This window comes from Heterocephalus glaber, unplaced genomic scaffold (genome assembly GCF_053883595.1).
Source record: "Heterocephalus glaber isolate CG9 unplaced genomic scaffold, H.glaber_assembly_v1.0 deba00000594, whole genome shotgun sequence".
Taxonomy (NCBI): domain Eukaryota; kingdom Metazoa; phylum Chordata; class Mammalia; order Rodentia; family Bathyergidae; genus Heterocephalus; species Heterocephalus glaber.
Genome location: NW_028258151.1, coordinates 10,973,526 through 10,986,891, shown reverse-complemented (window position 1 = coordinate 10,986,891; position 13,366 = coordinate 10,973,526). Strand labels below are relative to the sequence as shown.

At 39.6% G+C, this 13,366-nt stretch overlaps 1 protein-coding gene across 33 annotated transcripts in view; it reads right to left on the bottom strand.

The window, feature by feature from the left end:
• The window catches only part of Dst (dystonin), a 456,427-nt gene that overhangs the window by 194,704 nt on the left and 248,357 nt on the right, over positions 1 to 13,366 (bottom strand). For all 33 annotated transcript variants that reach the window (XM_087204914.1, XM_087204925.1, XM_087204898.1 and 30 more), the window contains one exon: positions 5,871 to 6,037. In XM_087204914.1, the coding sequence (XP_087061040.1) occupies positions 5,871 to 6,037 (167 nt within the window). The remainder of the gene's footprint in view (positions 1 to 5,870; positions 6,038 to 13,366) is intronic.

Here is a 13,366-nt window from a genome sequence, read left to right as displayed (position 1 = left end):
TAAACTGAAATGCCATATTTTTTTTTGGTACCAGGGATCAAACTTGGGACCTTGCACTTTCGAGGCAGGTGGCGGAGCCACTGAGCTAAATCCCAGCCCCTGAAATGCCATTTTTTAAAATTAATAACCTTCAGGGCTCTGTGTTCCCATACCTCGTGAACACACATACACACACACACGTGCACACCCTCATACATCTAGCCTCTGAGCCTGAGGACTGAAGGAAAGAACCACCCAGGCAATGCTAATCTAACTTCCTGTGAGAACAAACCTTGAAAGGAATCCTCCCAGCGTTAAACCAGCTCGATCCAGCTTCTAAGGTGGATAAAATCCAAGCGTATGAGTCAATCACCAGCCTCCAGGTCAGACTATTAAGATGACTCCAACCACAGCCTTAATAGTCTAACCTTCCCAATTAAAGCATCTTTAAACATTTAATACAATAAAATATGATGACCCTGTAAATTTCTAATTCAAAATGCAAACAATGAACAAACTAATTGCTACTCAATTACATACTGTTTAACTAGAAAATATTTAAATGGCACACTCTGGTATACAACCTATTCCCAAGATTTCCAGTCTTGCCTGGGTAATGTGTTTTAAACAGACTTAAGAAAAGAATGCCTGGGGCCAAGGAGACTCAAACAAATAAATGGGATAGATTAATAAACAAGAATAGGACAAGCAGCAACGCGCTGGCAGAAATAACCTCTCTTCCAAAGACACACAGCATTTCTGTCTCAACACCCGGAGTGTCTTTCCATATCATGGCCTCTGGCATGTGTTGGCCTGTTGTTTCTGGCCTGTGGGGACGGACACATTCACACTTGAGCCCAACAAGCACATGTTTTTACTTTGAACAATGTTTGGCTGGTGTACTAGAACCTGGCTTTCCTCAGTGTGCTAGGACAAATATCCACATGGAGAGACGGACAGAAGTCAGACAGTTCCGGGGCTGAATTTCAAACTGGCAGGCAGAGCTGTCTCTCAGAAGGCAGCAAACCAGTCTTCCTGTGATACCTAAGCACACAGCTGAACTCTCCGCTTACAATTCCTGCCTCTGAAGAATATGCAGTACTGTCAGAAGGTTTACTCCTCTACACCTTGATGACATTAATGCCCCTAGTATTTAGTGGCTACTCCCAGAGCCCCTCACTATTGGCTCTCAATAAATTCTACTTTATCCTCTCCTGCTTTTAAGCTGCTTACTCATCAAATGCTTTTGTAACACCCTTCTCATCTACATACAGTACATCAAATCCAGTCTTCCTTGCTGTTCTTTTGAATGATAATTAAGGTTACAGGCAACAGTGAGGCTTATTTAACTAAAATTTACTAACAGATGTGGTTTTCAGTGAAAAGATTTTATAATGCATTAAAGAACATTCAAGCTATACAAACAAAACAAGTGGAAACTACTACAGGCATGTGGCTTTTACTTACATAATCCTTTTCCAATGAAAACTGAACATAACAAATAGAAGTTCCTAGAAGGAATGAGGAACAAAACTGCCAAAAACAGATTCGATGGACAACACAGAAGCTACAGACTGGTTCCTTATAATCTCTTCCACTAAATCATGTCACTTTCCACTTTGTTCCCTAGGCATAACCCAGGCTCTTCATCTGTTTAGAATAATACGACACACTAAAACTAAAGAAAAGATCATTTGCAATTTTGCTGTTAGACTACATATTCTAATCTTCTTTTATTATCTACAATTTTCCTCCTTGTATCATAACTTGTTGATGATGCTATTTTCACTGTTGGTTAATACTAAGCTAAACAACTAATGTCCCTTATTCATTTTTAACAAGGAGCAAAGACTTCAGTTGTTAGCTGTATATATGTTTAATCCTTTCCTATATTCATCAATAATCTTCATGTACCTTTACTAAATACCATAAGTCTTTGAGGTTGTACTATCATAACTGTTCTGGCCAACTGTTCCATTTCTTGAAATCTAGTCTCCCTAAAGGAGATTATCTAAGTCATTACAGGAAGTACAAGAAGACCTGAGAATCCAGACCAATCGCCTCCATTACTTCAAAGATTGGTTAGTAACCCTCTGAGTTTTGGTTTCTTTATTAATATAAAAAGCAAACACAATCTATTTCAGAGCATTGAGGTAATTTTTTAAAAACTCACACATTTTTAAAAGCTGGGACAGAAACATCTACACGGTCAACATTCTGCATATATTTCTTGGGGACTCACTTTGTGACAGCTACTTTTCTCTTTACTGTCACAGATCATTTTAATTCTTTGATAGCTATAAATTCCTTATTATATAAACTTGTTATTTTTATTTCATATAATAGTTCTCTGAGGAAAAAATTTTGTTTTCTATGCAAAATTTTATGACACTGAATTACTAATAAAATATTGCTTCCTGATATTAACAATTTTCAAGTCATATTTTGTGTGACAGCACTAATACAAATGTGCTAGACAATCCAAATTAATGTACTTGACTAGTAACTATTGACAGTATAATTTACATTAATACAAAATCTAAAGGATGCCATTACTCTGTTCCTATGTCAAATTAGTATTTCTAAAATTTTTATAAGACATTACACACACATACACTGACTCATTAGAAATAATGGTCTACTTTACTTTTTGTTTTCCCTTTTGGTACTGGGGATTAAACCTAGGACCTTTGGTCTGAACTGAATCCTCAGGCCTTTTCCCCCTCAATAAGTTATTCTGAGATAGGGTCTTGCTAAGTCACTACATTGCAAGGCTGGGCTCAAATTTGTAATCCTTCTGCCTCAGCCTCCTAGAGTGCTGGGGTTACAGGCGTGTGTCACCATGCCAAGCTTCAGTTTATTTTTAAATCTCTACAGCAGTGTTCCCTAGTCTATCTATGGTATGAAAACCTAACACACTCAGGTACACATCCTTCCTTCCTTGCGCCACTGCCTCCAATAGGAGGTTCTATCCTGTTAAGCCCTCATGCTCTCTCCAGATCCTGCCTAACAAAGCACTCCACATGGTTAGAAAGCAGATCCACATGTGATCTCAGATCATTTTTATTACAGAAGCCAAATTAAATCCATAATTACAGAAGACAAAATTCATATAAATAAACATTTTATCTAAATAAATACCAAAACAAAGCCCAATTAAATGGATTTGTCCTCACAGCAATTCAAATACACCACAAACTTATGGGAATGCTTGTTACGTAAAAACAACTGCTAAATGAGACACTATTCTCTAAATGTGACTAATACTGTCCAATATTCCAAAACCTACTCATGGTGATGGTTTGTTTATAATTTTGTCTATTCTGTCTTTGGAGTAAAATCAAGTCATTCAACTGCAAGAAATAAATTCAGTTCTACCCCATCCAATCAATTCTTACACATGCTAGAAGAAAAGTACTTGTCTTCATAAGAAAAGAAAGGACTTAAAAAATACAGTTCTATAGATGAAAGATTTCTTCTAATGAAAGAAACCACAGTGATATTTTATCAGGTACAGGATATCAGGTACAAAACCTCCGCAACAAATAAATCTTGTATTTAAACCTGATATATGGCATTTTTAACCACAAGTTTTTAAAAAAAGCAAACTAGGAAAACTGAAATTCAAAGTTAAAGCTAAACAGTTTTCTAAAATGATCACTATTCCAAATTAAAAGTTAAAACAAATACCATTCACAAGGTTCAAGTGCTCACCAAAAGCAACAAGGGCCCTGCAACATTAAACATCCGTAAGAAATAACATACACAGTGACTTATGTAAGTACTTAGTAGAAAAATGCACAGCCTCTGTATGGCAAATTGTTCTTATAATTCTTCATAAGTACTGAAGACACACTGCATACAGACCACTGATTTTTAAAGTACATTATTTTAGAAAAAGAACTGGCTTCTAAAAACATTTGCTTCTAACGTAGAAAGTTTCAAAGACAGCAGAGCACACCCTTGAAGATGCACCATGACATAAGCTCTTTAGGTATCGCAATGAAAATCTTATCATCCCTGTATAGGATGTGTCCAGCTACACAGCCCTCCAGCTTTAAGTCAGCGGGGAAGTGCATTTTGACAAGGGCAATGTCTGTAACCGTTAAACCCTCTTAGCATTGTGCTACTGCAGGAGATCTGACACTTTATTTTGATCCAGTATAGACAAGTTGATCTTGGTTTTTCTTTTTAATGCAACAACCTACACCCTCTTCTATTTAAATGTTGTTCCATAAAGGAGAGAGACTTTAAAAATAGGTCACTCTCGGGTGTGGGTACATGAAGGATTCATTTCTATTTTATAGATACTAATATTTTCAAAATAAAAAAGGAGGGAGAGATGAAGGGGAGAGAAAAGGAGTGAAAGAAAGAAAAGATAGGAAAAGGGAGGTAGAGGGGGTAGAATGGGATTTCAATTCAAACAGAGCTGGATTTGAATGTTAGCTGTAATTTATTAACAGTGTGACCTTGGTAAACCTCACATTCTTCATCTATAAAATTGGAGTAATAACAGGTCTTGCTTTATGGAATGTTAAGATTTGAATGAGATAACACATGTAAAGCACTTCACAGAATGCTTCAAACCATTAACTAATCTACACAATTATTTTTACCGTAATCAAATAAGTTTTTCAGTTTAATGAGTTTATAGCTTAGGCTTAATCTATTTAGAATTGTATTCAGTTCTTCAACAACATGATACAAACTTGGTAAAATTAAGGAAAATAACTGAGATCAAGAAATATAGAGGGCCAGGAATTTAGCTCAGTGGTGCTGTCCCCTGCCTCACAAGCAGAAGGTCCTGAGTTCAATCCCTGGTACCAAAAAAAAAGAAAGAAAGAAAGAAAGAAAGAAAAGAAATACAGTGCTTTTAATCAGTATTTTCTGTGGATTCAGTTTCTTGTAAGGCAACAAAAGCTCAGACTTAAGTATCAGCCTGCCTACATTTTAATAGCAAGCCTGCTACTTGCTGGGTGTGAGACTATGCACATATTTACTCTGCCTCAGTTACCGCTCATTAACTAGGAATGATAATATGGATGTATGAGGATCACATTAGTTATGTAAACTTCTTAGACTACTGCCTGGCAATAAGTGCTTTATTCAGTTTTATTTATTTAATAAATTTTATTTTATTTTATCCCATTCTCCCCCTCAAGCACCCTCCCCTCCCCATGTACAAAAGCTTTATTTCCATTTTCCTTCCATTTTCTTTTTTTCTTGTTCCTTCCTTCCTTTCTGCTTCCCTCTTCCCTTGTTTCCCTTCCCATCTGGACACTTTCTTCCCATTTCCCAACATCCATTATACATCTCAGTCCTTATTTCTATATTCAGTTTCTCACAGCAGAGAAACAATGTGGTATTTAAACATGTGTGTCTAATTTATTTCACTTAAAGAGTATGGTCTCAAGGTCCATCCATTTAGCTATAAATGTCTGAAGCTCATCTTTGTTCAGTTTTAAATGTGGATTTAGCTGTTAATAATTCTCACCAGAAAACTGTTCGCTACTCCAAAATTGGTCAATGAATGTTAAGCCCAACTACTCACTAGAGTAATGTGACTGGGTAACATGATTTGAAAATTTGTGAGCTGCAATCTAGGTCAGATTTTGCATATCAGAGCTTAGTATGTGCTGTGACTGGCAAAATCCAAACACATTACAGCTATGGGTGTGTGTATGTATGTGTGCACATGCACGTGCAGGCGTGCACATGGACTGAAGTTTGGAGTAATGATCTCTTAGTGGTAGGAACATGATGTTTGTATTTCCTAGCTCTCTGTCATATACACATAATGCTTCTATAGTAATAACAGGTTATTTTAAAATTTAGGAATGAAAGAAACAGCTCATGTTTGTTTAAAGGGAAATAACCCACAAATTGTATACCTGTATTTATGGATGATGGCATTAAATAGTTTTCCATCTCTCCAGCAGGTAGTGAAATTTTCACACCGTATTCCAGCATAACCTTCTGTTGCCTGCTGTGTCCACAGTAGCAATTTCTCTTTTGCAGACATATCTTCTGACTCTCCAGTAACATGGATATCAGATATCTAAATACAACAGAAAGTGTTAAAACTGTTAGGAAAGAAGGGAGCTAACATAGACAAGAGCCTACATGTGCCAAGCACGTTACAAGTGCTATTTTAATTAATCCTCATTACTCTCATTTATTAGCTAAATATATTTTACCCGTTTTATATATAGTAAAGCTAAATTTAACAGATTGATAAATATAACTTATTTGTATCCAATTTAAAAACACCTAAATTTTTACCATGCCAAAACTTTTCAGCATTGGAAAAATCCTGCATCAAGGGCTGGGGATTTAGCTCAGTGGTGCTGCACCTCCCTGGCAAGCACAGGGTCCTGAGTTTGATCCCCAGTACCGAAAAAATAATAATAAAGAAAGAAAAATCCTATATTCTTCTTTGTTAATCAGATCTGTTAAAACAACTTAAGCAAATGTTTTCTCCAAATCCAATGGATTAGAAGTAAAATCTACAAATTACTCTATACTACCACCTGCAGAGCAGAATTTGATCCAGCAGGTATTCTGCGTAAAGAATAAAGAAAGAAATAGCACCTTCTCCTATGAACTCTCTTACATAATAATTTGGCTGAAAGTCTTTAATTTTCTTGTGAGTCTCGCTCAGCTTGTTCAATAGGAAATCTTTACCAAGTGATTTTCACCTATATTTTATACTCATTGTTATTAAAAAAAATCTTTTCCATTGAATAATAAGTCACTAGTTTCCACGATTTGAACCTTCCCAAGAGTATCTCTTTGACAAGAGTCTTACTTAACCCCTGAGAATTACACCAAGGCCCAAAGTGACTTTACCAGGGTTCCACAGTAATTCCAAAGCTGGGATTAACACCAGCAAACAACTGTTCCCTCAGCCAGAGCAAGACCCAAAGCCAAGGGATCAAAGAGGCAGGAGGCAAGCCAGGATCAGGACAGGCAAATATGAGTGGAAGCAAGACACAGAGAGGTACAAATCATTCTGTAATAGGAACATCTGTAGACCAGCGAGCATCATGAGATATGTTTCTAGTCCTGCCCACCAGTGCCATGGCTTTGCATGATTCACTTCATGTCTGTGAATCAACTTCCTCATCTATAAAACGAGAAGGGCAGAGGCCAAAGTAGATAACATTTAAGGTCCTTTGTGGTCTAAAATCTTATTAAAAAGACTGTGAACACAACACAGAACTCAGAGATCTAAATACAGAATCAAACAGCTAAGAGTGGAGAATAAAAAACTCCAGACTAAAGGAAACTTTTTGACATGCAGGCAGTGGGGAGCTCAAACAAGAAGTCCTTTTTATTCCTCTCGACTGCCACAAGAGCCAGGGCACAGCCAACCCAGGGACCTGGGACACAAAGACTGTGGCAGTTGAGGCCCTTGCCAGGCCAGGCAGCCACTCCATTGCTACTTGTAGGAGATAATGGTGGCCCTCATCCGTCCTTTCTTCAGAGCAGACAGCCAGCCAGGCCCTTCCCTGTGGAGCTGCGAGTGCCACAGCCCAAAACACTTGCCTTGACAAATGGCAGGGTGTGAAAGCAAGGCAGTGTCTCAGTTCTAGTCATCTTTCCTAGGAATTCATGCTGATCTCCACAGCATCAGAAAGAGTATGAACCCATTATATAACACGTAAGAGGAATTTCTCTTTTTGTAATGTTAAAAAGTATCACTACTTTCTTCCTCATTTCCAAGGATAGCTTGGTCTAAAACTATGCCAGTGATCCTTCCTGCACGGCCCATGCATTTACACTGCCACAGCTTACTTGCTCAAATTATTCAACTGCTTTAAGGCTGTCCCCTCACTTGTAAAATGATGAGGATGATAAGTGTTTCAGTGTGTATGACAATTCAGCATTTGCACAGTGTTACACCTGGCACATAGTAAGGACATGTTCAATATAGGTTAGCTTATTTGTTGTCACTGGTGTTATTCTTTTGACAAAGAAAGAAGCAAAAACTTGGCTGTATTCTTCTCCCCACTTTTCCCACAGAAAGGAATAAACATTAAAATTTTTAAATTGATTCCTCAAACTAATCAAAATCTATGAAAACAACTTGTTAGTTCAGAAAAACTAATCTAGGAAATGGTATATAAGAAGTCGAGCCTCTAGGTAAAATTTCCTAACAGGTACCTAGGAGCCTTTACAGGTGATGAAATCAACTGCTCCTGGGAGCCTGTAGAATGCAGGAGCTACCTGGTGGAATTTACAGATGTAATGAAGGGCAAAATGGGGGTGAGGGTTGCCTTTTGGTGACTGAAGAAGATTCCAGCCCAGTCCACTTACAAAGTTATCACCATTAATAAGGAAAGTGAGTAAATGTCAACCACAGAAGCAAGTGTGAGTGTTACACAGTATTCTGCGTGAGGAAGGGTGTTGAGATCTGAAATGGTTATATAGCAACCAACAGAAAACAATTTATTAAGTTTCCAATAGATGAATTTCAGACTATTATCTCACACTATTTCATGTCTACTCCTTGGGTGGATCTAAAGATTATATGAAATAATCCATTGCTTAGTATAGTGCTTGGCACACAGAAAACTCTACCACAATTTTATCATTAGTGTTTGCTGCTTCAAGCTTCTCACCAGCAATCCATCAGCCGGCATCAAACACAGACTAGTTTATACCAGAGTTCCTCTTGGAACTTTTTGCCCTCAGGCCTCACCTCCAGGTCACTGTTGGCTTCCACTCAGATGCAGGTTCTTCCAACTCTGAGCCTCTCAAGTCCCTAATCATTTGGTTTCATTTCTCTTGACGAGATTCCCACCACTCCCAAACTTTCCAGAAATATCCATGCCATGGTAAACAAAGTCTCTTAGATCTTCAATATCTTGCACTGCTTCTACCTTTTGGCTGAATCCCAGGCCTCCCTACTGCAATAGCTCAAATGCAGCCACACTCCAGGCTCTAGTAGGTAACAGGCAGCACAGGTGTATCCAACCCCCACGGTGATGCAAACCACACCTGAAGGTATGTTACTTTTTACACTAATGGACACTTTTGACTTGCTACTTTTCCTCTCCTGAAAAATGATCCCCACACCTCATACCCCAGTGTTGAGTGCACGAGTATATGCCTACCAGCCAATCCACGATTTCACCTAGTACCCTACCCACACAGTCCTGTGTCCTCTCCACTTCAGCCATTCCCAAATCAGCCCCTGCATATCACCATCTTGAACCAAAAGTAGTCATCTCAGATACTGAATTTCTGACAGCAACCTCTTTGAGAAATGCACATTGCCTGTGGGTTTCCCATGTATATGTGAAAAACCTTAATAAACGTCTATATACTTTTCTCCTGTTAACCTGTATCTATTGCTACAGTGTCCACTCTAAGAACTTATTAGGGTTGAGGAAAGTTACTTTTCTTCCCCTAGACAGCCCAGTACACCCTTCTCTTTGTCTGTTACCACACCATCCACCACTTCGACCACTTCCTTGTCAGTCAGACAACCCCCTCACTACTTGCCCTTACCCTGAACCACGCATCCAGCCCTGTCTTCATCAGTCCAGGTGTCCTTCTTCTCCACTGCTGCCCTGCACTGTAGAGCCAGAGAAAACCAGGCGAGCATGTGGACCACTGCCATTGGGAATTCGCAGCCTGCCAGCTCAGATGCGTACAGAAAGGAAACCCGGCAATTCTTCTCAGTGTCCCATCTGGCTAATTCTCCCGTGAATCACAGCATTTCTTTCAGTTCTTCACTATTTCCCTAGAGTTCTGAAACCATCACCTCTTCTTCATGTTAATCACTTTGTCTTCTCTCCCTTTATAGAGAAAAGAGCCATAAGAGCAGGACTCTCTCAACTCCCTGTCCTGCTACTCAAACTGTGAGTCCACGCAGCCTCCTTTTCTCCTGTACTTTTCTTTCACCTTCTTCTTCCTAAGAATCTTACTCTATAAATTATTCTCTCTCATCTGGGTCTTTCCTCTCAGTATTTAAAATGTCCAGGGCTCTTCCAGACTAAAACAAATAAAAATAAATAATCTTCACAGACTTAGTGCTCACCTATCACCTTCTCTCTTCTTAGTAAAGTTAACTAAAACAGCATTCAGTGTGGTTGTGTGTGTTGCCTTTATTTTCACTCATCTACCAATCGTGATTTAGTTTCCACACCTAGTATGGCCACTAAAATTGAGTAGAGATGACAGATAAGAAAGTGAGGAAGTCCTTGCTCTTGACTATTTTCCTCTCCAGGAAGGAAATTACTGCTTGTCAAACAAACAGAAGTGGCAGGCAGGAGATGCTGCAGATTTGAAAGACACCATGGGAGAGCATCTGTCACCCCTTTGACAGTCTCCCTCATTCAACACACTCATAAATGCCTACTTGCACCATTCATAGGTACTACTTATACAGACAGGGAGCATGCAGTCTAACACTGGAGAAGTACTCACAGCTGACCCCATTCTTCTCATTTTCTAATCCTTGTCTCTCACAGGTATCTGTCACTGGCTCCTGTGCTACCCAACCTTGATGCTATTCCCCAGGGTTTGGGCTTCAGCCCCCTCCCCTCACTCTCCTGGCTAATCTCTCTAATCTTTCCTACAAAGGCTTCAACTGCTCGCTTCACAATGATCACTCCTAAATCCCTGTATCCCACCCACTAGCTTATCCCTGAACTCACCCCAACGCCCTCATGAAGACCTCCATGAAACAGTAAAACCAACCATGTACTGAACACTCGAATGGCCAAGACTTAAGCACTTCAGACATTTATAATCCTTAAAACCTACAATCTCATTTTATAAAGGACAAAAAGGCATAAAGCAGTTGGTTACATGATTTGCTCAAGTTCTTACAAACTACTAACAGGTAGAAGTAAAAGTTGACTTTACCTTTTGGTTTCGGGGGGGGGGGTAGTGCTGGGGATTAAAACCAGGCACTCTACCAATAAGTTATGCCCCCAGCCCTACAGTGGCTACTCTTAATCGCTGTCATACCTCACAACCCTTCCAAATTTAGTGTATCAAAAACAAAATTTTCCTTTCTCCTTTGTGTTCTTCCTTCTGTATTCCTGCCTCATCTTTAGCCAGCCGGCCCCCCTGACATCATCCTTGATGTGTTTTCAGCCTGTGTCTTCCCATTCAACTGGTCATACAGTCCTAACGCAGCCCCATCACCCCTCCCTGCCCTCTAACACGCACCCTAAAACCCTCTCCTGTTCCGGCCACACTGAACTACTTCCAGTTCCCTGTGCACAACTCCATTCCCACAGGGACTCTATGCATGTGTATGTGCCACTTCCTATCCTCTCCTTCCCCCTCCAGGGTCTGTGTGAAGCGTCAACTGCCCACTCTGTGCATACTGCTGTCTTAGCAGTATGTGCTATATACCATTATCATCTGTTGATATATCTTTTCCCCTGTAACAAATGGGCAACATACAAAGAAAAACAATGTTTTTCTGGGCATGACAGTGCCCACCTGTAATGAAAGCACTGGTGAGGCTGAGGCAGGAAGAGCACAAGTTTGAGGCCAGCCTCAGTTACACACGGAGACTGTCTCAAACTCACTGCACACCCCTAAAAAGGACAATGTCTTACTCATCTCAGTATTCCAAAGTCTGGCTTGGTCAGGGCATGGCACACAGCAGATATTCGGTAAATGTTCAATGAACAAACACTTTCTGAATGAGTCAGAAAGCTTTGGAATCTGCACTGATTCATTTAGGCAGCTAGGATACTCTACACTTCTACTTTATCACACCCTGCCAGAGGCTTTCCTACCATGGTAGGCATGCAATCCCCATTAAACAAAACTTATCCACCTTAAAAAGGTCAATCAAATAGGTTTTTGGCTTATTAACACATGACAAATGACACATACGATATGATACTTCATCAAACTGATCTTGGCTGATACAGCACTTGTCTAACATGTGCAGGACCCTAGGATCCTCAGCACCACACACAAAACAAAACAAAGTTGATCCTGGGACTGGAAAAGCAACCCAAATCTAGCATTTGTTCTCCAAGTTCAAAATGTAATTTTAAGAGAATATAAGGGGGTGGGGAACAATTTGAACAAAATGCTCCATCACAAGCCAAGTAAACTCCAGCCCCCATCCCAACTGAAGATGCAGTTATGACAGGGCTAAAGCAGCAGCAGCCCCGCAAAGCTCCTGCCTTCTTCTTCTAGAATGGAGTTTTCAGGCTGGTGGAAGGTTCCAGGTGTGACATGACATGTCTTGGTGTGCCTCTTGGAACTTCCTATTTTACTTATAATCAAAATCACGCTTTTGGCTATGTTCTTCAAGTTTTCAACTAACTGAGCAACTTCACTGAGCTTTTTCAGCTTCAAATGTGAAATTTCTGTAAAAAATTTATCAGATTTAGCAAAATAATTTGGAACCCTCTAGGGCATAACAAAAGAATCCAAGTATCCAATAGATTCCAATAGATTCAGGATTCTAGACCTTGGGAGTAAAGAAGTCACCACTTCTGCTTTTCCGTTTCATTCCATTTGTAAGCAAGCTCAAAAAGTGAATTAAAAATACTGAAAACTAACGTCAGCCTCAAAAATAACTGATCCCAACAATGAAACACCCTCATAATCTTTCCTAAGTTCACACTTCCTTTTCTCAGGAAGTCTCTTCCCTTAGACACAACACTGACACTTTATTTCTTATTTCCATTCTCTCTTGGCAGAGCTGAGACAACATCTAATGACTGAAATACCAATAATTAGAACTAAAAACAAATGGTTCAGAGGACCATAGATGAATCTCTTAGTGGGTAGACGAGCATGGACAGGCAATTCTCAAACAGAGGTATGTTAGTTACTTTTCTCTCACTGCTGAGATAAAATACTCGGAACTCAAAGCTAAAGGAGGAAGGTTTATTTGGCTTACAGTTCATAGAGGTTTCAGTCCATAATCAGCTGGCTCCAAGGCAGGGTGGCGGAGGGGCAACAAAACAGTTCATGGTGGGAAACAGCAAAAACAACAAGGGAAGGGGAGGGACCCTCAACAGCATCTTTCTGCCCCTTTTATCTTAGATCACTTAAACCAGGTAGCACTCATACCCTCAATCCTAGTGCCCTTGAGCCTTGCGCTGCATCATGAATCAATTCCAGAAAAAGCCCCACCTATGACTCCATGAGGCTTTGGAAGGACATTAAGACACAAGTCGTAACACAAGGAAAAAGTGTGACCTAAATTCACAGTTCTGTCTATAGTCACCAGACATATGCCTGCCACTGGACAGTCCGGGGTATAAAATAATGAGTTGCTTGTGTAAGTCTGTCCAAGTGCTCATAGATGCACTGTGAACCAGTATTTCAACAAACCACTATAGGATATAACAAATAATGAGAATAAATAAATGTTTTGTTTCTGCAAAGACAG